At 42.5% G+C, this 25,841-nt stretch overlaps 2 protein-coding genes across 3 annotated transcripts in view; both read right to left on the bottom strand.

Moving 5' to 3' along the window:
* Positions 1-946, bottom strand: part of nme4 (NME/NM23 nucleoside diphosphate kinase 4) — a 4,149-nt gene extending 3,203 nt beyond the window's left edge. Inside the window, exon 1 of one of the 2 annotated variants that reach the window (XM_030379573.1) lies at positions 609-946. In XM_030379573.1, the coding sequence (XP_030235433.1) occupies positions 609-753 (145 nt within the window). In that variant the 5' untranslated portion in view covers positions 754-946. Of the gene's footprint in view, positions 1-63; positions 216-608 lie in introns of those variants that run through there. The other variant, XM_030379581.1, reaches the window with a different exon arrangement.
* Positions 947-2,048: 1,102 nt separating this feature from the next.
* xpo6 (exportin 6) lies at positions 2,049-25,723 on the bottom strand. Its single transcript, XM_030379539.1, has 24 exons — positions 24,988-25,723; positions 24,070-24,160; positions 23,388-23,500; positions 22,474-22,671; positions 20,540-20,699; positions 19,496-19,573; positions 18,750-19,248; positions 18,349-18,475; positions 17,364-17,473; positions 16,289-16,397; positions 15,870-15,962; positions 15,539-15,608; positions 14,955-15,114; positions 14,199-14,291; positions 12,887-13,031; positions 11,274-11,420; positions 9,094-9,283; positions 6,900-7,055; positions 6,595-6,709; positions 5,187-5,358; positions 4,542-4,703; positions 4,062-4,160; positions 3,077-3,307; positions 2,049-2,659 (listed from the first exon to the last, which is right to left on the bottom strand). Exons 1-24 carry the CDS (start codon positions 24,988-24,990, stop codon positions 2,558-2,560), a joined length of 3,423 nt encoding a protein of 1,140 aa, XP_030235399.1. The 5' UTR covers positions 24,991-25,723; the 3' UTR covers positions 2,049-2,557.
* Between the last annotated feature and the right edge of the window lie 118 nt (positions 25,724-25,841).

Consider the following 25,841-nt stretch of genomic DNA (forward strand, 5'->3'; position numbering starts at 1 on the left):
ACCACATTCCCTTACATAGTACTGGAAGCATCCACGCAAAGCTTGGTTAAACTCGTAAGTTACCCGACAAGCTAATGAATGGCAGCCAGGCTTCTATTATTTACATATACACATGTGACTCCCTTGCGCTCAACAACAAGTATCCAATGAAAAACGATGACAATTGCTTGGTCTGTGTGGGATTGTTATCAACTCGTGCGAAAAGACCACGGTGCTTCTGCTGGTTTATTTTTCAGTCTCGATCTACATATAGGCGTGTCTTTCGACGAGAGCTCGGCCACCTCTGCCTAAAATAAACAGGTAAACAGTCATGTATTCATCTTTTCTGACATTCAACCATCTGGTGACTTTGACTGACTGTTTTTCTCACTTTGTAAAATGATAAAACATACAATATCAATGAAAACAATTTTCAATTAAATTGTAGATTGTTATCTAGGTTATTACACCTCGAGCTCAATAGGCGGTTGGAACTCAACATTAATGAGGCTTAACTTTCCACAAGGGGGCAAGCTGGCTACAAATAAGTAGCATAAAAAGTAAAATAAATAATGGCATGACACCCCTGTTGTCTTTACAAGTGTGGTGAGATTAGTGGGCCTACTTACTGGATTGAGCCCGGTGTGTGGCTCCGCTGGACAGAGGTGCAGAGGTAAACTTGGAAACGAGCGCTTTTTCACTAAATCGACTCCTTGTAAAACACCGCCCATGTTGAAGAATACTCTTGAAAACACATGTCTGTGAGAGAATCATGATCGTTAACGTGCCCAAAGAGTATTAATGGACAAGCCTAACGGTTTTTACAGATAACTAGGCTGGTGACCGTGTCGTTTTCAAAGGGTCAAACAAAAATCACGAGTGCGTCCAAGCGCATGCAGCCTCACTTCAGATATGTGGGAAACGAATGCCAAGCGGACATGTCCTCTTGGTTTATTTAATCACCTTAACTTAGCCAGCAGCGACCCTGAACATTTCCGAAACTCCCCGTTTACACCTCTTCTCCTCGCTCCTCCTCACGTTTATCAATGACCCTATGGTCATTGATATGGGAAGGGGGTCAACCACTTGCATTCAAATTGGTATGGTAATAAGCTCACATCTTGCAAACATAAATACCCAGGTTTAAATTGGGTTATTCATCATCCCATTTTTTATTTACAAATTACAACCGCCGTTAGATTTTATTTGAGCTCAGTCAGTTGGCTACCGATTTAATAAAAATGTTATGGTGTCATATAGCTTGCCGACAATTGGACGGATTCGGATTGCCGACAATTGGACGGATAATTAAACTACAACGCAGCCGCAGGGCGCCCAGGAACGCTGCAATAGCACGTCAGGGTTGGCCAAAGGGCCAACGTTCTTGCCCCATGTCTGGGGTTAATGACATGCATGGTACAAAACAAAAATAAACGCGTTTCAATCCAAAAAAAGTTCAAATCACTCTAGAAGGCTTGAGTGTTTTTCTTTTTGGTAGACCTATGGCTCTTCATGGAAGTTATATGTCGAAGGAAATTAAGCATTTGAACTGATGTAACGGAATGGGGTGGCTAAACTAATAAAAAAAAAATAAAAAAAAAATATTAAACGCATCTGTATTACTGTTTAGATGTGTATATCGTGTTTCGTTACACATCATCACTTGACCAAAGTGCTTGGGACACCACTGCATAAAACATGAAAAGTACTAAATAAATCCAATGGGAATAGCATCATAGGGTTAACTGCTGGCCCAATTGGTGCCAGGTTTTGGACATTTATCAGTTTGTGAAAAGATCCCTCATTCCGGGTGGGTGGGCATTGCATTTCAACCACCAATAACATTGAAAATATTTAATATGTTAGAATGTTTTCTTTCCTGGATTTGATTGGATTGACTTGGAAATATGCGATAATAGTCAAACGTTGTTTTCATTTTGTCTTCAGGAATGTAATTTATAGAAATATTGAAGCATTCAAAAATAATGTTGAACCTGATTTCAAAGTAAATACTGCATGTCCTAACGCAGTGCCCCTTCTAGTCTAAATTAACAAATATCTGAGATGCATTTAAAAAACATTAGACACTTTATTTATCAAGCACATTTTCTCCGCATCAGAATGGAATGATATGAAAGAGATTAAGTCTCCTTTGGAGATGAAGAAAAATAAAACTCAAGATCAATAAAAGCAGACTTATCGATAAAATAACTCTAATCGAGTCGGAAAGTGCTCAGTCCCAGCCGGGGCTGGTCTCGCAGATGCATCGTGGGTAAAAAAAGGGGCCTGGCTCAGATGGCTCTTTGCGCCTCAAGTCGCTGTGTTGGCGTCGAGGGACGCGAAAGAGGGCCCCACTTTCAAAGAACAAAAATAATTAGTCCTACAGCAGAAATAATAATAATAAAAAAACAACAGCAGCATCGTCATCAGTCTCCAACGAACCCCTCCTTGACAGAAGAGCCTTCTTCTGCTGGCAGGTATGACCCCAGACTTGAACCCAGGCCATGTGGTGGGGGGGGGGGGCACGTTGGCCTAAGTGGTCGGCACCAATGGGCTAATCTGTGTCTGTCTGCATGTGTTATAGCTTGATGGTGCCTGTAGGCAGGCTGCTGTTGCACAGTCTGTAGTAGCGCAGGTCGTTCACTAGCCTGTGTACACTCTGAGTGAAGGATGGCAGGTCCTAGGGGAGGGAGGGAGGGAGGGGAGAAACCAGATAGAAAGAGAATGGTGAAGTTTGGAAATCAGCAGAGGTTAATGAGTAGCTCAGTTCGTAGGACGACGCACGAGGCATGTAGCTTGACGGTTAGGTCTGTATTACTGTAACTTTGTCCTATTCATTGGGGCTATAGCTGACTACCTTTAAATTGGATATTCAATTCATACATTTTAATAGATATATCTCTGAAGTACAGGAGGTTAACATTGGCTTGGCTCAAAGTCATTGTCTTAACAGCAAGGAGTGGACCATAGCTTCCTTCCTTAAAACAAGGTTACAGTAGAATCAGGTGTATAGAGATATATCCTATTGAGCAGCCAACAAAACACATTGGGAATATATAAAAGAAAAACGGTCCAAAGATGACCGCTCATTGCGTACCCGCTCAAGCTTGAAGTTGCGCGCCAGGACAGTCCGCTGGTTGGAGTCTACGCCTTGGCAGCCTGTGAGGAACTCGGGCATGAAGCCGGAGTAGAAGGCGTCAAAGTCGACGGCGGCCATGTTGTAGACGGCGAGCGTGATCTCCTCCTGCAGCAGGTCGTGGCTCTTGTGGAGCAGCACCTGCAGCAGCACGTTGATGAAGTGGAACAGCATGGAGGTCCGGAACAGCTTCTGGAAAACAAAACAGGGTTCAACAAAAAGTGGGGTTCAACGGCCCGGACCAGAAAAATTGTCACGTTGAGACAATTTGAAACAATGATATCGATGTATATCGATATCTATATATCGATATTTATAACAAATTTACTTGCATAACATCCTAATGCCTAAGCGTTGGACATTTTCCACAAGCACAAAGCACATGCAGTCATTAATATGTGCCCTACTAGTATTGTGAGGCAAGTCTTTACGCTAACAACTTTGGTAAAAGGGCCAGTAAGAACTGACTGGGGGCTAATGTTTGACCATTATGACCAGTTGGGCCTGCTATGACAGTTGCACATTATTTTTCATGTTGAACCCTGTTAAGGTCCCAAAATAATAATATTAATAATAATAATAATAATAATAATAATAATGATAATAATAACAACAATAATAATAAATGGGCATGACAGTCTAGGGTACCCTGTGTCCTATAGAATGGAAAATCAATCTCACTCAATTAAGAATAATAAATAAAGTCATGTATTAGAAGAGCTTGCGGTCTCATCTGCAGCCAATATTTAAGTATCCATATTTTCATATTTTAAGTGTTAAAAATCTTTAAACCGGTGAATTGATACCGCTATCAAAACTTATTGACAAATATTTTGCAGATAGGTAAGGTAGGTAATTGCCAAATGATTCTGTATGTTAATTGGTTGCGATGAGGGGGGGGGGGGGGGGGGGTCATGGTTGGAGTCGAGCGGGTGAAGGAACTCACTCTGTGGTACAGTTTGTGCTTGCTGTTCAGGGCCTCCAGGTAGCACACATTCTGCTTGAAGATGTGAATGTCTGGCTGCAGGAATGACTGCCCAAACGCCTGGAGAATAGGAACAAAGGAAGATAGTAAACTAGAGCCAGGACCGTAGATACCACTGAAAACATCAGATCTAGATGCCGCTACACTAGTGCCGTTTTAGTAGAAATTGCTGAAAACATCAGATCTAGCACCTCTGATCTACACATTACAATCCATGCTCCAACCCATATTGTAGTCCAAAGAATGCATGAAGTCAATTTAAACAATACCAAGATCAGAAAGACCAAGTAGAAAGTTATCAAGGATTTACAGTTTTCTACTGTTGTATGTTTGCATGAATACATGAACAAGACTGTACAGATAAAGAGGGAGAACACTGTCCGTCGGGCCAGACCCTCCACAGGTTACGTGGAGGGTCTGGTGTAGGAATGGGAGACCCACCTGCATGGCAGCAGTGAACTGAGCCTCATTCTCCATGGTGTCTTCTGCTACACCCCTCTGGACACTCGCCAGGACAGATGTCTTGAAGAAGTACCTCCAGTTCTGGTGGAGAACTTGGTAGAGGAGCTCAAACATCTCCCCTTTAATGTCCGGTGAAGACCGCTGAGGAGGAACAAGGCGTTTATCAAACCATGGGGTCATTTGATGCATTTATCCAAAACAAACTCAGTGAATTCAAATGCATGTTGCCAAGGAAAAGGACTTATACAATTAGCTCTAGGATCTTCATGAATCTGTTGGCGTAGAGTCAATAACCCTAGCCACCCTACCATTTGTTTACATGTTAAATCAACATCATCATCTTATTTTCTTGAAAAGTAAATGGTAGCAAGCAAATAAGTGATTATGACTTTAATAATGAGCGTGTCAAGCAGCCACAATGGCTTTCCCATATTCTAAGAACAATTTTTGATATACATGATGAGGCTACACTTATCAAGGGGCCAATAACACAGAACCGCGTCTTCTCTTCGATTGACGATTTCCGAGGTCAAAGACAGTGCATATAAAATGAGGTGCATCCAAAGAAAGCAGCCCAGCACAGTTGCAACAGCCATGAAGGACGGAGAGGGCAGGGTGACTGACCTCTGCCACGATGGGGTACACCTGCTCCATGCATAGGGACAGGATGTTGGGCAGGAAGGGCTTGAAGGCCTGGCCCGGCTCTTGCACCACCACTTGCAGTATCTTCAAGAACTTCTGCACCACCCTGCACCCCGCGCTGCCCTCCTGCAGTATGCTGGCCGCCAGCTGCTCCCTGGATCACACACACATTTTGGAAAGTTATAGTTGAATTCTGCGTGTGCCCACAGGCCTCACATTGTAAGGTAATGGACAGGGGCAGGATGGTCTGCTGACATGGTAGACTTCCAAAGCCAGATATATTCTGGTTCTGAAGTTTATCTTTAGGCATCCTTGAGCAAGCTGACCCATCCCTACCTTCTCCTTCATGACATGCATCTATATAGAATTAAAAATGACTGCAAAGTCTATATGGATAGAAATGTCGGCCAAGGGATTAAAATACTCAAAATAACATGATACAGTATCATCCAGACATGCAACTATAATATGACTGAATATATCTGAGAAATCAAAGTGAATAGGTAGGCACTTAATTTGATTTAATTTGTAACATTAACAAAGAAAACATTATGAACTGCACTATTCAGGTTAATAAGGTTTCATGCCTGGGTGACTTGGGTTGAATAAAGATTAAACGTGGATAGGTCTAATTTCATGTTCCCACGTGAAAGAAACGTGGCATTGCCATGTTAGTAAATAAATGAAAACCTTGACTATTGAGCTATTGGGCAAGATAAGGGGGCAACATATGATCAGGTGACGCACAAACTTACATGTTTTCCTTGCGTTCAAACATTAACCAAAGACAACTTGGCACTGATACAAATGTGCCAAAGAGTCAAGCAAAAGTTGGCTTTCATTCAAACATTTCAAACGTGTAGCTATTATAAATACAACAGAGAATAGCTGTTAATCTAAATCGACAACAGTAATATTATTTACCTAATGAACATGTTCATGAATGTAGTTTACCTTATTAATATGTCAATATATGTTATTTAGCCAGTGAGAATGTTCATAACCTGGTGATGATGTTAAAGTGTTATTTAGTTAAGTGAATGTTCCAATATATGTTACGCAGATAAACATGGTAGTATATGTGCTTTACCTGGTGGACATATTAATCATTGTTATTTACATGGTGAACATGAGAATGAGTGCCATCTACCTGGTGAACATATTAGTTTGTGTTATTTACCTGGTGAACATATTAGTGAGTGTTATTTACCTGGTGAACATCTTAGTGATTGTTATTTACCTGGTGGACATATTAGTCAGTGTTATTTACCTGGTGAACATATTAGTCAGTGTTATTTACCTGGTGAACATATTAGTCAGTGTTATTTACCTGGTGAACATATTAGTCAGTGTTATTTACCTGGTGAACATATTAGTCAGTGTTATTTACCTGGTGAACATGCTCAGGAAGGTGTGTATGATTTGTCCTGTGAAGGCAACTCCCATTTGGACCCTCAGGGCTTGAAACAGGGTCAGGAAGAAGCTCAACATCTCGTCCGTCACATCTACAGAGAGAGGATGGATACATTTCAATGGGAGGCAATGGCTTGAATCAGTATCACACAAGATTTTGCATACGGTCAATGTGCACTAGTTTAGCCACGTTGGGTTCTTCATTTTTTCTGAAATGAGATGAGGATATAGCCAGTCTGCATACTTAGCAATTTATTATTGGCCAGGTTTTTATTATCTTACCAGGATGCTGAATAAATACTGGGAATAGGGCGAGGGACACTTGGACCGACTCCTGCAGGCTTTGGTAACAGATCTGGCGAGATTTGGTGGATTCCCCCGAGATGCTATCCACGACCTCTCGGAGAACCGGAAGAGTCTGCTGCATCACCGCCTTCACTGTAGGTGCAAAGAGCATACGTTAAAACAAGTCATGCACACAATATCAAATGCAAGAGAGGGAGATGAATAGATGGAGAGAGGGGGAGATAGAGAGCGAGAGAGGTCGGAGAGATCTAAATCAGGGGTTTTCAAAGTGTGAGAGAATGAGCCCCCCCTCAGAGAAAATAATTCAGCTGAGCCCCCCCCCCCCCCAAAAAAAAGTTCTAAAGACCTGTGTTTTGAAAGCTATCTTAATTATTTTACACATTTTAAACATCTCTGGGTAACACTTTATAATAAGGTGCCATAATAAACAGCAAGCTAGTCATTACCTAACCCTTTATCAATATTTGTTAATTGTTACTAAAATATCTATTTGGCACAAGGTAATAGTTTTTTCATCATTAATTAAATATTAGTTGTTTGCATAACCCTAACCCAACGCTAACACACGACCCTAACCCTAACCCACAACCCTAACCCTAACCCTCGGCCCTAACCCTAACCCACAGCCCTAACCCTAACACACGGCCCTAACCCTAACACACAGCCCTAACCCTAACACACGGCCCTAACCCTAACACACAGCCCTAACCCTAACACACAGCCCTCACCCTAACCCTAACACACGGCCCTAACCCTAACCCTAACCGCGACACTCTGCGGTCAGTGGAAAAAAACGATTAACTAGTGGCAAATAGATATTTTTGTAATAATTAACAAATATTAATAAAGGGTTAGGTAATGACTAGTTTGCTACTTATTATGGCACCTTATTATAAAGTGTTACCCATCTCTGATCATAATTTTAAAACATTTGAAACATATTTTTTAAACTTTTGAAACATATTTTTTAAACATTTTAAACATATTTCTGAAACATTACAACTTCTTTGTGCGTTTTTAAACACATTTCTTAACACAATTTAACAACTTTATCCAAGCATGTTTTAGCTTAACCTTTTTTAAATACATTTCAACATCTTAATCTGTGTAAACTGCCAGTTTACACAGTTTCATTCAGGGTCCCCGACTCTGAATTTTCAGAGTCTAATCAGATCTGCTTTTTCAGTCCAGAGATTCGACTATTCGGCGGGGTTTGTTTACCGGCGTTGCTATGGTGACCTAAATTATTATAAGCAACTGAAAACGATACCGGTTTGAAACTAAAACTGTGATTCTGAAAAAAATATAAATGCTATCAAAATTCCATTTGGATAGTATTGAAGATACAAGTGTGTAGATTTGTTCAATGGTTTGAACGATGGTAAACGGTTGAAAAATGAATGAGTTACGATGTCTAGAAGTAGGTGTATCAGAATGGGCTGACGTCTTCAATGAAAACAGCTGAAAACGAAGCGGTATGAAACTAAAACTGTGATTCTGAAGAAATTTTAAATGATAACGAAATTCTGTTTAGATATTATTGAAGATACAAGTGTGTAGATTTGTTAAATGGTTTGCACGAAGAAAAACGGTTGAAAATTGATTTAGTTAGGTTACTTCTACAGTACAGGTTTTTCTTCGGGTTTATTTTTTTCTCACGTCGCGCCCCCCCTGAAGAACTCTGGCGCCCCCCAGGGGGGGCGCGCCCCACAGTTTGAAAACCACTGATCTAAATAAATAAAGAGCGGGAGAGGAAGAGAACGAAGAGGGTGAGAGGGAGATAAACAATATAATGTGCGGCTATACATGCTTGGACACGGAGCAAGGGGCTGTATAATGCCACCAACAATAACAATATGTAAACAACCGAACACGTACACAGGAACATAAATCCTATCCAAAATAATAGAAAGAAATATCTAAATATCAGAAAAGAAATCAGAGGTGATCTGTTTAGTCTCTCATGCAGCGCAAGGCCCCAATATTCTTTATCGTAATTGGTGTCTTAGCATAGGCTTTCAATCCAAGTTTTTATTCAGTGTGTGGGATGTTTGTCGAAGCGGCTCCCGGCGAGACGAGACAAGAGGTCCTTTAAAGTGTATCAGGGCCTTTAGGCAGCGGCCTGAGGTTTCTCCCCCCGTCCAGGGGTGGAGAGGGGGGGTTGGCTTACTGTTGCCTAGCTCAGTGCTGCCCTGGGGCAGGCTGGTTGTGCCCCTCAGCGTGCGGTAGTCCCGGGTCAGGGCTGCCACCAGGCTGGCGTGGCTACTGGAGCGCGTCTGCCACTGCTGCTCGCTCTCTGGCAGGCTCGGCCAGGGTAGCAGCAGCATGTTGGACAGAGCCCTGCACACCAGCATGTGGGCCTGGGACACACACACACACACACACACACATATATATATTAGAGCTGTCAAGCGATTAAAATATTTAATCGTGATTAATCGCATTAATGTCATAGTTAACTCACGATTAATCACAAATTATTTTTCTATGCTAAATATCCCTTGATTTTTTTGTCCCATAATTCTTCTCATTTTAATTCTCTTATCAACATGGTGAAGTGCATCGGCTTGCCTTGTGCAAATGATTGTGTTTCCCCTACCATTGTTCAGGCCTGGCGGGCCGCCAGGCCAACGAGCGCCCCCGCCAGGCCAACAACAGCCCAAAAAAAAAATAATAATAAAAATAAATAAATAAAAATAAATAAAAATAAAAAAAATGAAAAAATGAAAAAAATAATAATAATGCGGTGTCGCGCGTGCGCAGATTATGCCCCATCATAACGGACAATCTGACACCATTAATATCATCATTAGCATGGCACTGTCACACTAAATTTGTACCGGCTGACAAATTTGTACCGGGCGCGTCATCAATACGTAATCCATTCCAAACCTGCCCGGCAACAGATGATCAGATGATTAGAACCTTTCGAATGACGTGAAAGGTTCACGAACATTTGCGAACCTTCTATCTAGCGATCCGTATTGTGCTATTTCGTCCTTGACCTGCTTTAAACACTCAATTTACTTGCTAAATTTGATTAAACAATGAAATACAATACAAATATAAAGTAAAAACAAGTGTTATCTAGCGATCCGTTTTCTGTTTTATGTTATTTCGTCTTTGGCAACATGAGCGCAAATGTTTTTTGAAACCCACTTTAAACACTCAGTTTACTAGCTAAATTTGATAAAAAAATGAAATACAATACAAATATAAAGTAAAAACAAGTGTTATCTAGCGATCCGTTAACTGTACTATGTTATTTCGTCTTTGGCAACATGAGCGCGAATGTTTTTTGAAACCTGCCCGGCAACGGACGACGCGATCATCTGTTGCAGGCAGGTTTGGAATGGATTACATATGGATGACGCGCCCGGTACAAATTTAGTGTGACAGCACCACCAAAAATTGTATTGTAAATAAAATTAGTTAATTGTTAATAACGTGTTTATTGAATCATTATCAACTTGTGATGGCTAAGCAAGTGTTTTACATGGAAATAACCAACAAATACTCTGGCATCCCGTGAAAAATGTATAAAAAAAAAAAATCACACTATCAGCTCTTACCACCGGGCCTAAAAAAAATTCTAGGGGAAACACTGAACATTGGCATATACTGATCAAAACAGGACGATACAAAAAAAGAGCCTATAGTGCAATTAAACGACTGCTTTGAACAAATGTCATTTGAACATAGCAGTCAGGCTACTGCTTCTTTGTTTTGAGCCAAAGGAAAAAAAAAAAAAAAAAAAAAAAGTATTTTTTTTAAATATAATAATTGCGTTAATCGCGCGATAAAAAATTTAACGCCGTTAAAATTGGTTTGCGTTACCGCCGTTAATAACGCATTTAACTGACAGCTCTAATATTTATATATAACTACTCCATGTCAACCTAACATTCAGAGCAATACTATTCAAAACAATTCCAACACAAACTAGTGTCCCTATTAAAGTGAACAATATTGCCCTTGTATAATGAATCGGCTATGATTCAGTGTCGGGACCATTGCCTTGGGAATATTACATTACATTTAGCAGCCATTTCCCTCCAATGAGATCAATGTTGAACATGTAGGACACATAATTATACATTGTATTTGTTTGGAGCTGTTCAGGAGTCACACTCACTTACAGTGCAGTATAAACTTTAAATACCAATACTACTGCACTATGCAAGTTTTTCCTTTAGCAGAAAGTCCCTGGATGGATCGACCGGCGGTGGCTGGGCACGCTATATTCTTCTAGTTCAGATATTTGTTTAAAGCCGAAAATAGTTTCGTCAGTAAAAGGTTAGCTAGCACTGGTTAAACATGACTCAAATGTCCTGCTGTGAGCAGACTGACCTCCGGTGGGAGCCCTGGAGAGTTGTTTTCCGTGATGAGGCGGAAGGTGCTCTGGATGGCGGGCAGTGACACCAGGAAGACTGGTCGTACCGTTGACGCCATGGAGACCAGCAGGTGGCAGGCAGAGAGGAGGAGCTTCTCCGGCACCTGGGGGGGTGGAATGCTGAACATTAGCAAGATCCTAGTCTGACTTAATGCACGGCTTTCAAGCAGTCAAACCCCCTCACAACCGTTTGCAGTCAGATTTGCGTTCAGAGCCGGCCATTGGTCCATCGAACTGCCCTTCCCGCTCTTCGTTCAGAACATTGCTGCCCTTTTTGGGGCCTGCACCTTACCCATTGTTTAATAAAAGTTATAAATTATAAAAAAAAAAAAATCCACACAATGACATTCTCACTTTGTCCGTGAGTCAGCTGGAGCCTGATATTGAGAGACTTTTAAAAACCAAGGACAGGCATGTCCTTGTCTCCCACCGATAGGCCTACTTCAGGCAGATTGTGTAAGCCTAGGCCTCCAATGTGTCACCTTTGAGTATGTTCTTCTCTGTATTATTAATGGGGGCATGTTTTGTCCCATGTAACTTTGTTTATTGCACTAGTGAGTACAGTACGGATTTCTACACACCTTCCCAAGCTGTTGTCCAATTCTGCTACTACTTAAAAATGATTGTTCAAACAAGTGAAGAGTTTATTTTGGTCCCATGGCATGGGGGGCATGTTCTAATTTAAAGAAGCCAGTACATTTTTGTACATAAATGTGAAGCACAATAAAAGTGTTTATTTGGCACACGCATTCTATGCATGCTATCTATCTATCTATATATACACACACACACACACACACACACACACACACTCCTATAATTAACTTAATCTACTGCAAAATTAACATTTTGGCCCCAAACCTCCCCCAGATTCAATTTTGGCCCTCAAATGGGAAGAATTAGGGCACCCCTGGTTTAGAACAACTCCCTCTATTCAAACTAATTATATTATTCTAATGTCTTGAAAGTAACACTGCAGCACTTTTAACAGTTCCTTTTTAGTAACACTACAAGGCACGATTGTGATGAAGGAAACTTCTTTGGCCCTAATTTAGATGATAGCTCTGCATAACGTCAGTGCAACGCTTGATCACAGCACAATTTTCAGAGAAGAGATGGTGGGGTGAGGAGAGAGGTTTGGGTGAGGAGGGAGGAGAGAGGTCAGCTGGGGAGAGAGGGAGTGAGGAGAGAGGGTGGGGTGAGGAGGGAGGAGAGAGGGGGTAAGGAGAGAGGGTGGGGTGGGTGAGAGGAGAGAGGCTGCGGTTAGGAGGGAGGAGAGAGGGGGTGAGGAGAGAGGGTGGGTTAGGAGGGAGGAGAGAGGGGGTAAGGAGAGAGGGTGGGGTAGGTGGGAGGAGAGAGGCTGCGGTTAGGAGGGAGGAGAGAGGGGGTGAGGAGAGAGGGTGGGGTAGGTGGGAGGAGAGAGGCTGCGGTTAGGAGGGAGGAGAGAGGGGGTAAGGAGAGAGAGTGGGGTAGGTGAGAGGAGAGAGGCTGCGGTTAGGAGGGAGGAGAGAGGGGGTTAGGAGAGAGGGTGGGGTAGGTGAGAGGAGAGAGGCTGCGGTTAGGGGGCTACCTTAGGAGTGAGGAGAGGGCTGCTGGCATCCACGGCTGAGGTGATGAGGCTCACGAAGCGGCTCTGGTTTTGCCGCTGGACTTCACTGTAGAACTGGGCCAGCCAATGGGAGTAGGCCTGCAGGGCAGCGAGGGCCTGTGCGTGGCTAATTCACAAACAAACACGTCATTCACCACCCAGTACCGCCACATACCCGCATGGAATTTCAATATCACGAGGATCATTAACTTTAACATTAATATTCAGAGAGATTTTTTGCAGGTGAATGTAAAGGTTACTGGGAATATGGTTTGATATTTGATTCAGTATCACACTTTGGAACACAAGACCTCCCTTCTTGTATAGACTTGCAAGGAGCTCACATGTGAAAAATATATACTAAAATTACAAAAAGTAAAAAATTGAATTAGATAAATGTCACATTTTACATTGGATACCACCTCGTGTAGTATCAGTTGTCATCATACGACTCTTCTCAATGCTGTGGAACGCTCTGTTCACTTGCATGGGACTTCCGGTGGTGAATTATTTTTCGCCTAATTGCCTCTGATTCACGTCTTTAGTTTCACTCCACAAGTACTACGGTAATTTATCACCCCCAGCGTATTCTGTTGCTAAGCGACGTCAACGTCTTTGGCAGACTATTTCTCTGCTGAACAACACTACGAATGGTAATTGTAGAGTAATTTTTTCGCTTTGGCAAGTAGCCGTGTAATAAGCGGGGTAATGTATAGAACGTCGCCGGTCATATTGAAAATAAGCTCCTTTAGGGCGATGTGCTAAAGAAGCTTATTTTAGGAGATCACCCTTTCGCAATGAGGCGTCAGTGTCCTGTTCGCCCTGTCGGGGCCTATTTTCCCGATAATGACCGGCGTTCTATACGTTATCCCTTACGTAGCCTATAGGGGCATAGCACAACATCCGATTAGTACCTGGGTCAATATTTGATGCCAATATAGTGAAGTAGAGCAAAGATCTAATCAAACAATTTTGACCGTTGACGCTTTTGAAAGCTCAATGCAAATATAGTTGAATTGGCACCAATCAATCGCACCCTATGGCCACCAGATGGCAATAAGGGTAATCTGTTCTGATGGAAAGCAATCAACCTAACATTTCCGCAGAAACCCTCTCTTAGCCATTGTGTTTAGCTGCACAATTGGGCCCATACACTGGATTATCCGTGTATGGCGGTTTTAAGCGATCAAACAGAACTTTGAGGAAAAAAGGTAAGGCATACATTTTGGTGTAAAGATGCGAATTTCGGTCAGAGAGGGATATGGTTTGCTGTCTAGGAGGAGCATGTACTCACACATCAATGAGGTCTGGTTTGAGGACAGAAGGCACAGCGGTCTCCAGGTCGTACAGGCTACTCTGGGAACCGTAGCACGTCACCTCGACCAACCTACAACAGAACACACAGGAGGAGAAACTTATTCTTTGCATTGTGTGATTGTGTTCATAACTCATTCCCCTTTATCCTCCTGCCCCAACTCTGAGGACCTTTAAAACAAGACTGAAGACTTTTATGTTTGCTATAGCTTTCTGCTAAATCTTAAATACATTGCACTTTCTAAAAAGCTTTTTTAACTTTGCCTTTATTTTCTATTTTAATACTAAAATGCCTTTTTAACTTTCTATTTTACCCATTTCTTTGCATATGTTTTTCTTTTACTTATCTATTATTGTATTTAATTGTATGACAATGTTTATATGTGAAGCACTTTGAGTCTGCCTTGTGTATGAAAAGTGCTATATAAATAAAGTTGCCTTGCCTTGCCTACTTATAGCCTACCTATTTCTACTTCTATGAAAACCTCCTTCTCCTTAATGATTGTGTATGAAATCACTGTTGAGTCACCATGTATAAAAGGCTCAGCTTAAATTGCTAATCCATCTCTCGATATCACTCAATAAAAAGTTATAATATATGCCATTTGGTGAACTCTTAACGCCATGAGTGCATACATGTGTTTTGCATCGGTGGCCCCGTTTAGGGTTTTTGAATCCAGTGTCAGCAACAAAGGGCCGCAGCCTCCCCGAGAAACGGACAGGACAGACTACAGACCTCTCCACGACTGCCACGGCGTCGTTGAAGCGTGAGGCGAAGACGTCGCCGATGAAGTACTCTGAGAGGCGTCCCACCGCCTGGAGCAGGGAGCTGAGGTCGCGCAGCGAGCAGTGCAGCCTCCGGCAGTCGTTCTCCGCAGAGATGTTCAGCCTCCCGACTGGAGTGAGGAGGAGAGGGAGAGAGGGAGTTGGATATGTAAGAGTCGGATAGAGAAATGGAGAAACAGAGTGTGGGAGGGAGGGGGAGACACGGAGACCAAGGCAGAGATTGAATGGCCACAAGAGGGGGAGATCGATATATTTAGAAAGAGGTGATTGAGACAGAGGGATAAATATTTTTCAATTTAAAAATAAGAGTATAACATTCATTAATTCTTTATCAAAATGTAGCATTTTTAAAAACAAGGTAGTTTAGGGGAATAGTAATCATGTTCCCAATTTTAGCTACCATGGCATTCAAATAATTTTTTTAGGTCTGCAAAATAATGTTTCACCTTCTTCTGACGAATGTACTTATTGCATGCCGCTTTGGATAAAGTGTCTGCTAAATGCCCTAATGGAATGTCTGTAACAGTGTCCCACCTGTTCCTGTGGTGACAATGAACTGCTGCAGACCCAGATACACATCCAGGTTCTCCTGAAGGATGGGAAACTGAAGACAGCGGTGAGAGAGAGAAAGTGAGAGAGCCACATTATTATTTTTGACTTGGAAATCAATTCTAGCTTCAGTCGCATAAAATACAAACGCAGGAGATCACAGTAATCAAATTCCAGGTTTGATTATCAACAATTGAAACCGAACGACAGAAATAAATAATAATATAATAATAAATAAGATACAATTATTTTTGAATGAGTCATCCTCCCGCCCCACCCTCCATGTCCTTCCCATTCCAGGTTGGTTCTTTCTTACCAAAGTAGTAAATGCATGGGATGGAAGCAGCTCCATCACCTTGGCAACCACTTCCAGACTCTGGCGTAGGTACCGCTGCCACTCCGTCTGTTGCTACGGTTACCAAGCCAGAAACAAGAAACACAGGGTAGGATATGAGGCTAGTACAATTTTTATATGAGCAAGCTTTGACAATAGACCACATTCACAGAAGGTGATGAGAAAGAAAGAAAAAAATAAGAAAGCAATGCTTCAAGTTTACAGACGAGACAATGACACGTCATCACTTGAGACTAACCATTGTTGAGAACACGACCAGAGAAATAAACCAGAGCTTTTTTATGGCCGTCATGATGTGACAATCTTTCTACAAGGCATCTATGTGGAATGTTTTATCAACAACAACAACAACAGGTGTGCCAGAAGTGACAGAGTCTTACGTCATCATCGAGAGCCTCATCATCCAGCTCCTCCAGCTGGGCCTGGTTGTACCTGAACTGGATTCTGTTCAGAACCTCTCTGAGTAGGAGACCCAGGGCGTCTTTGTACCTGGAACCAGAGCCCAGTGACACATAAACACAACAAGGACTTGTGGTGGTTTGTGTGAGATTCAAACAGTACCGTGCAAGCCTCAATGAGGAGATAGCTGCTTCAGTTCCTCTCCATCCTTTAAACCTCCAAATACATCAAAACAAACAGAAAAATATGCAAATTACAGAGGAGTACGTCTGGCAGATATTTAATATAGATTCTGCATTAAGAACGATCTTAATCTTGCGTATTTCTTCGGTCATATGTAAGACATGCAGCCCACAACCCCACTTCCCTCAAACTCAAAACCTCTGAGTTGAGAAGGGGGCTTGAGACAAGCAGGAATCAGTCATGCCATTTTTCTTGTTTACTCTAAATCAGTGGTTTTCAAACATTTTATACCACGTACCACCTCAGAAAATATTTGTGATCCGAAGTACCACCATTATGACCGATGTTATAAAAAAATATATATATACAGTTGCTTAGGACTATTCAGCCCTATTCTGCTATGCACAGCTCAGGCAGGAGGCACATTTAACAATTGTGTACCAACACCCTTTTTTCAAAAGCACTTTAAAGCACTTCGAAATTGTTCCCACTTGGAGTTACGATCGCAGTGTTTTTGAACAATTCATAATTTTAGCACTTACATCATATCTTGCAGTCAGTTTAGTTTGTAATGGTGGATATTATCCACGATAAGACCCCATTTTAATGATCTCTCGGTTAATGTATTTCCATTTGTACTAATATTTAGATCTTATTATATCTTTACATTTTATAAAGAAATATATTCCAAAATCGTTAATAATTTTTTGGAAATTCCTCTGCATTCCACGAAATAGCGCATCGCGTACCCCCAGTGGTACGCTAACCAGTTTGAGAACCACTGCTCGAAATGATTTGGACAGCCCGTTATCAGAGTTAACGTATCTCAACACCAGAACGTCAAAATCAATCCCAAGCAGAACTCTGACTCACCGGTTTAAAACACTCTCTCTGTCAGCCAGTCTACTTTTGATCTTCGTCGTGAGGAAATCCAAGAAAACAGTCCATATTTCCAAACAGGCAAAGTAGCCTTCATGGTTGGGCTGGGAAGGAAGGTTGTTTTTTGCAAAATGTTAAACAAGTAGCAGCAATAATCTGCAGCAGCGAATACACTTGCCCAAGATCCTGTCAAGACATGGTAACCTTGTGTCTTGATAAAGTACCGTATTTGTTGGGCCTATATACGGTACATTGTAACTGGTATGGAATGTTAAGATATAGTACCTTATAACTTGTGTCTAGATAGTGTACCTTGAGTCTAGATATAGTATCTTGTACCTTGTGTGCCTGTGTTGGATAGTGAGTCACACCTGGCATTGAATTAGATTTCCAGCCCACTGTACAAATAACCACCATGAATAGAATTACTCGGGAATCCATTTTAGCTCAGTCAAATAAATGTAACATTTATAATGTCTATAATGTAGCCTCAAATATTGCATTCACACTACAATGTAGACAACCTGACAATTTGAACACAACATTTGACCAACGATGAAAGTAGTTGACAGCAGTTTGCTAGTTTCATTACTAGTAGATACATATGTGCTGTAAATAAGTTTTAGGAGCTTTACATTTAGTTTAATTTGTTATAAATAATTTATAACATTCGCTATTGTCGAGTGAAATGCGGTGTGAGAATCTGATTGGAGTTGATGGCACGACTGCCCTGTATGATACAATTTCGATTTTTGGACTAATCCTGGCTCATTTCTGACCAATCAGGTTGTCCGTTCCCTGATTGGAAACCATCTTGCCTGTCGATCACAGATGCATGTACAAAGGTACACTTCTCTATCAATGGCTGAAAAACATAGGAATGGTCCTTTTTTGGGGTTCATTTTCAAAATCATGTGCTCTACCGGTCATACTCTTTACAACTCTCAGAGCTAAACAATGCTTGAAACACAATTCTTACCTGGTTAAAGGTGTACTTGAACAGCAATGCTAGGAACTCTACAATTGGGAACTGAGGACTCGACTCTATCCTCCTCAGGTGGACACTGACAAACAGCCGCAGGAAATCAGTGAACTTTTCCAAATAACTGCAAATTGAACACACACACACACACACACACACACACACACACACACACACACACACACACACACACACACACACACACACACACACACACACACACACACACACACACACACACACACACACACACACACACACACACACGAGGGGGAAATCGACTCACAAATTATAAAATACTTTTAAAACAAAAGACAAATTGATTATAAATAGCTTTCAGGTGCTGAACCCAACGACTAGCCAAACAACCAGGGAGGGCGATCCTGCCGACCACGTACCACTCGTCCAGCTCCTGTAGCTTGCCCTTCACCGTGTGGGAGTTGTTCTCCCGCGTCAGCCTCTGCAACAGGAAGAAGGTCTGCTGGAACATGCGCAGCAGGTACTCCTCAAAGTCCAGCGGCACGCAGTTCTTGGAAACCAGCTCGTTGACGCAGGTCATGGCCAGCACCCCCAGGCGGGCGCGGTCCTGCTTGCCCTCCGCACTCTGGGGGAGGCTGCGCCCGTCCCCGTTGGACGACGGCGGGCCGTTGGAGGAGGAGATGAAAGGGTCGGGCTTGGCCTTGGTTCTGAGGTCGCAGCCGAAGCGGGCGAAGTGGAAGATGGAGGCCAGCAGGGTGGGGGTGATGCTGGTGGACAGGGGGATCCAGCTGAACAGGTGGGCCAGGCTCTCTAGCACCAGGCAGCACAGCTGGTGGCTGTCCTGGTCCAGCTCGGCCATGGGCTGGCAGAGCAGTTTGGAATACTGGCTTCCCTGGAAGAGGCTGCCCAGCAACTCCACTGATGAGTGGGAGTGGAAAATAACACTAGATCAATGAAACCCACCACGGTGTAGCATGAACATGCTTATTACCAAAACGACCAATGCTATTGCTATTGGGTTATTGAACTGCTTCATCCATAATGTCTTGCAGTGGAATCAGATGTACGTCATTATGCTCAAGGATGCATACATGTAAATGACAGGGATTCGGGAACGATCACATCACCCTGCTCATTAGCTTGATTTTATCTGATTACTACTGACCATCTTCTCCAGAGGTGGGCGAGGGTGGGGGAGTTGTTCCCATGACGTTGTGCTTGTCCCAGTAGGATTCCAGGATACCTGCAGTTCAAAAAACAACAGATCAGTTATTTCTTGTCGTTTAAAAACTAAAACGCTTGCCATCATGGATTTATTCACAGCTGTAGGTTATGTCCACTCTAGGAAGACGAATCAGGCCATTCATCACCCTGAACTGTAGCTATGTATGTATTGAATGGTGCTTGTAAGCTAAACAAAGGAGTCTTGAGTCTTTTGCGGAAGCGTCACGCTGGAATGATCTTAGCAGCCTTAACACTGGGATGATCGGAACAGTCTTTACTTGGTGAGCTCATGAAAATTCTAAAAAAAAGGTATTTAGCACGCTGAGCCCCCTTTCTGGGGGCTCAGCGTTGTCTAGGATGAAATAGTGTTTGATACCGAAATGACCGGTAGTTTCTGTCTCGGGTATTTGACTAATTTCAAATCGCCCCTGCCTGCTTCAGAATGGCTGGCTACGGGCATTCACAAACCTGTCCTTAAAAAAACCCTTAACGTTCGTTTTCAGAAATGTGCAACTCACCGAGTGGTTAGTGTTGTTCGTTGATGTTCCAAATCAAGTATCGTAGCGAAATACGAAAGACTGAGAACCGAGCAAAAAGACTACAACCAAACCTAAACCCTTTCCGTTTCCGGTTCCCGTTTCAACAGGATTTACAAAATGCCAAATAAAACACGACAGAAACTTTATTTCACTACGATACTTGATTTGGAACATCAACGAACAACGCTAAACCACTCGGTGCGTTGCACATTTCGGAACAACGAACGTTTATGAGGAATTTTAAGGAAATGTTTGTGAATGCCCGTAGCCACCCATACTGAAACAGGCAGGGTTGATTCGAAATGAGCTAAATACCCAAGACAGGAGCAATAGTCAAGATTTCAGTGTTAACCACTATTTCATTTCTAGAAAACCCAGAAATTGGGCTCAATGTGCTAAATACCGGAATTGTCATTTAACATTGGGATGACCTGAACAGTCCTCACCTGTCAGCAGTCCCAGCACCGTGGGCACCTGCTCAAGCAACAGCTTGCGGAGCTCGTCTCTCCGGGCCACACTCAGGTCTTCCCGAGGGCAGGCCAGCTCCTCTGACGTGGTCTTCAGCAACACCAAGCCCAGGGATGCCAGGCCAGGAGACTGGATTAACTGGAGAAAAAATATAAAGGAGATCATATTACATTAAAAGTAGTTCAAATTCATACTGATAACATTGAAAGGTATCAAAAAAGCTTGACATCTAAAAACAGGCAATTACATATCATTCACAAATATATTGAAAGAAAATACTAGACCAGGTTCTAATGGAAATTCATTAAACCCTTTAGGCAATAAGAGTTATTGGAAATACAAAGGCTGATGAAAAAATCTTTATAAATTTCGAATGGCATAACAGTCTTGTGCGAACAAAGCAAGCTGCAATGTGTTGCAATGAAAGCGTTACTTGTTTTGTGGCAGAGGAAAGAGCAGTGCAGTGCGTGAATGATAATTAATGTGTCTAGTCAGTAGCCAGTCCGCCACAATACTTTAATATTGGTTATTGACCAGACCTTTCACCCAAAGCAACTTAGTGATTTCAGGTACAAGAAATCAGGGATCAGGTAGTAGAAGGCTGTAGAACCCAGTTTTTTTGCGACTGGGAGTTAAACACTTTTGCTAGCCATGATCCTTGATCACCCCACAATACAGACAGAAATTCCATGGGTCTTTGCTTTGAGCTCTTGCACACTACACTACTTTCAAAGTCATCAGATGGCTGAACTTCAGAGATTAAACAACCGTCTTTCCTGTAATCGGTTAACTTGAGGCCGTTGTGGGTTTCACACTTTACCGATCGGTGAGAGGGGGTCACACATTACAAGACGTTTAACAAGGACGATTCCCAGACTAGACTCTTGTTCTACTTTTATGCATGACAACACACACAAAGATTCACACTGTCCAAAATGAAAGACCACAAGAAGCCTGCAATCCAAGTGGCTTGTGTGCTTATTGAGTTCAAACATTCACTAAATGTTCCTCTATTTCTATTTTGTGGCTCCAAGCAAACCACAGAGCCTTTCTCAAAGCCCTGTTGGCTAATGGTCTGTTGGGTGTCGTCACTGCTGTCATTGCGTGTCACAACATTTGACACTAAAGCCGCTTTTCCACCGCACATGTAGCTCGACTCGACACGACACGACTCGACACGACTCGACACGGTAGCAGCGCGGGTCCTTTTCCACCGCAAATAGTACCTCCGGGACGTGGGCGGGGTCGGCTGCGCGAAAGGGCCGTGACGTATTTTTGTACGCGACGCAAACAACACCTACGTAACCCACACATGGACAGAACCCACATAACAACAATGGAGAACATCGATGCGATGGTATTCGTGTTCGTATTATTAGCTGGCATGTTGAAGAAGTGGAATATGTTGGCTGCGGCGCTGCTATGGCTGTTACCAGCATGGTTGCCATGTCGCTCTCGTGACTTCGTCACACTCTCTGGCCAATCAGTGGCCGGCCGTCTGCCGACGTCACCTTTTAGCATCGGCTCAGCCGCTTGGAACCTAGAGCGAGGCGGTACTAGAAAAAGCAGCCACTTCAGGTACCAGATACCATGTTTTCGCGGTGGAAACGCAAAAAAGGCGAGCTGAGTCGAGTCGAGTCGAGTCGTGTCGAGCTGGTACCATGCAGTGGAAAAGCGGCATAAGGGGTGTGGACTCCTGGACAGGTCCAGATTATTAACATTCTATACATCTCTTAGGCCTCAGCGCCGTACAGATGAGCCCCTCTGATCACTTCTTTCAGCAGTGCAGACTCCATGATCATCCGCCACGGGAGCCAGCTATAATAATGGCTTCAAGCAAGGGCCTTTCGCTGAGATTTCAATCATATGTCAGCGGGTGGAGGCTAAAATCTTGTCGTATGAACTGCTTTACCTGCAGGATGTTTGTGAAGAAGTCATGGTAAAACATTGGCCAGTCCTGGCGACCGATGTCCACGATGACTTTGCAGAGCTTGTTGCGGATGAAGTACGGCATGACTTTGTGCTGGGCCAGCAGCAACTTTGGCAAACAGTTTCGGATCTCCATCTTGTCCTGGGAAGCCACACCTAGCCACTGCTTATTCACCAGGTTCTGAAGGGTACAACACGAGTCAGGAATATCATCTTGAAGGCTCAAGACTGCTACCGAAATGGACACACACACACACACACACACACACACACACACACACACACACACACACACACACACACACACACACACACACACACACACACACACACACACACACACACACACACACACACACACACACACACACACACACAACGCTAGATGAATTCGGAAAAATATGAATTTTTAAAGTTCAAGTTTTGTTGAAGTAACCCTTCAAAAAGCAAAATTACAATATCACAAGTAAGTGCTGTGTGGAGGAAGTAAAAGTCTTTCGGATCCACTTTAGGGCCGAGTTAGACTCGGTAACGGCAGAGCTTCGATTTAGTGAGGCGCACAGAAGCGCAGTCAAAGATCAACACACGTCGGAAGAAGATAATATATTTTTTGATCTTGTTCCGTGTTTAATATGATGACTGGTGGTAATGGATACAGGGTTTGAGCATTGTTGAAGGTTATATACACACACACACACACACACACACACACACACACACACACACACACACACACACACACACACACACACACACACACACACACACACACACACACACACACACACACACACACACACACACACACACACACACCCTTAATTTCCATTTAAATAAACCCAATAAATGATGCCAAAAATAAAAACAGACAAAAAAAACACAACAATGAGTAATTACCTCGAATACTGTAAGGCTGTACATCATAACATACTCATTCCGAGTATTGGACAGGAAGAACAAGCAGTGACGCCATGCTCCCGTCTGCTGCGCAAAGTTATTCAGCAGTTCTTCTGTAAGGAACAGGAAGTAGAAACCACAACAACATTAAAACAACACCCAAGGGCCAACTATGATACGCTCACACTCAAAGCCTATCCATCAAACATGAAATTTGACAGAGCAAACCAGAAAACATCCAATAAATATATTCCTACAGTTTTTAGATTGCTCACACACTTTTTAACCAAATGCTTCCACACCAACAACTATTTGACATGGTGTCCATTCATTTGAAGCCAAATGTCAAATAAATAGACGTACAGTCATCCTTAAGTTGGGCAAGTTCAAAGTTGTGAAAAATAGGTTGTTTTGACCTCCTGTCTAATGAGTCTTAATCTATTATAACTGAATTTAGGGAGCCTTGGAATTATTTATATTCATAATTACATAATTATTATTAACGCAAAAGATTGTCCAACCAATGAGAATTTGGTCAACCAGCACATATCCCCTAACCCAAACCAATCGACCAGAACTTAGCCCTAGTTCCAACTAGGGCTGGGAGTCAAACACAATATTCCCATCCATCTATCCTTCCCCAAACAAACAGACGATGCCTGTATCGACAGATGACGCTTACCTATCTCTCTCTTCCGCTCATTGGTCGTGCAGCTGTGAAAGAACTCTGTCATGAGGCTCTCCAGCGCACGCAGCGAGGCCTCTTCTGAAGCCTGGAGACATTGGAAAAAAAAAAGCAAGAGTCTGCTGTCTACTATTTCAAGAGATTTTACAGGCATGCACCACCTTAGGTTAAACCATGTCACCTTTTCCCTGCAGGCATCACCTTTATGCAATGATGAGATTTCAAGGAATAGTAATCATCCACCCCTGTGACTCAACCAGAGAGGTTTTCATTGTGGATCTACTTTGGTCAGTGGAGAACAACGATGGTGGGAAGATTAATCATTACACATAATTAAATATAATTTTGAAGGAACACGTTTTGCCAGATTATTGAACAAGATTTACTTTAACAAAACACAGAAGTTCCTCCATGTATGCTTGTGTTATGTATTAAGACAAAGTATTTATTTGATTTAGTGTATCAAGTCATCCCTCCACGGTTCTAACCCCAATGCACACAATTGAAAATGCTGTTTACAAAAGCAAAACCCACAGATACCCGATATCCCTTATTTGACTTGTCTAATTTGGGAAAGTCCTGCATATCAGGTAGAACAGTGACATTTGCGGACGGCTCTAAATTCCTCAAATAAGCCAGTACTTGCAGCAGGTTAGCATTACTCAACACAAATACTTGGCGTTGTTAAATGGGCGTCTTCATTAAAGAAATATGCAAAAAACATGCAATATCTCGGGGAAATAAGCCTGACATCACAAACCGTTAGTTACATCAGGAAACGAAAGTAATTGGGGTTAATTTTGAATGAGAGTATACCAATGGTTTAGTCTACAATAGCAAGGGATACACTGAGCCACAGCAACTTTTTCAGCTCAACAACACACATAAACGGTGATTTAATGAACTCATACTCACCATTTCAGCACGTATTCCTCCAACTTTGTGCCTCCAACTTTGTATGCAATGAACAAAGTAGCAGATATGTGCTACTTACTTAGCTACTTAATTAGCCAGCTAAGGTGTTGGCCAACTGGGGTTCATGATCTGCTCGCCTGCACGCAGTTAACGTTAGCTTGGTGATGCTATCGGTGTTCCTTTCCGTCACAACTACGATACGACATAACATTACATTTACTCACGCTTGCCAATGATTAAAAATAACCCCGCAGTTTGTCATAGATTGAAGGCATGTCGGTCACATTGATATGCTAACTAAATGTTCTGCGTCAGCATTGTTAACGTAACGTTAACAGTAACTCAAAATAGATGAGCGATAAGGTAACTACATTGGCAAGGTTTCAGTACCGTTTAGGTGGAATATTGATCTAGTATGAACGTTCAGATCGGCTAGTTCACGCTATAGAGGAGTGCTAGCCGAGGTTAGCGCACGACGCTAGCTCGTCTTGTCTATAACGATGGAAGCATTGCCTTAGCCGCTGTCAAATAACGTAAGAGAAAATATGCGTATGTGACTCTTTGCTCTCGCACACTACATCTTCATGTTGAAGATGGAAATACGACTAGGATAACAATAAAAAAAAACTATGCAGCGATGACACTACATAAACGATGTAATAATCACTTGTTCCTGTTTTCGCTTTTTTTGCTTGTCGGGGCGGCTCTGTTTCTGTAGCATACCGCTAGCGCTATTGGTTCATGCTTTGCGTCGAAACTTGCTGCTTTACGGCAGAAATCACCCAGGGAAACCATGGAGTGACGTACACACAAACACGCACCCACGTGCGTTGGAATGTAAAAAAAGGTATTCT

This window comes from Gadus morhua, chromosome 2 (genome assembly GCF_902167405.1).
Source record: "Gadus morhua chromosome 2, gadMor3.0, whole genome shotgun sequence".
NCBI lineage: Eukaryota > Metazoa > Chordata > Actinopteri > Gadiformes > Gadidae > Gadus > Gadus morhua.

Bases quoted from the DNA above. Each gene is read 5' to 3' on its own strand.
- xpo6 (XM_030379539.1), bottom strand. The intron at 13,032-14,198 runs GTGAGTACATGC...TTTGTGAATTAG, and splicing joins AAACCAGACCTCATTGATGT to CCACGCACAGGCCCTCGCTG. The intron at 5,359-6,594 runs GTAAATAACACT...TGTGTGATCCAG, and splicing joins TTCCTGAGCATGTTCACCAG to GGAGCAGCTGGCGGCCAGCA.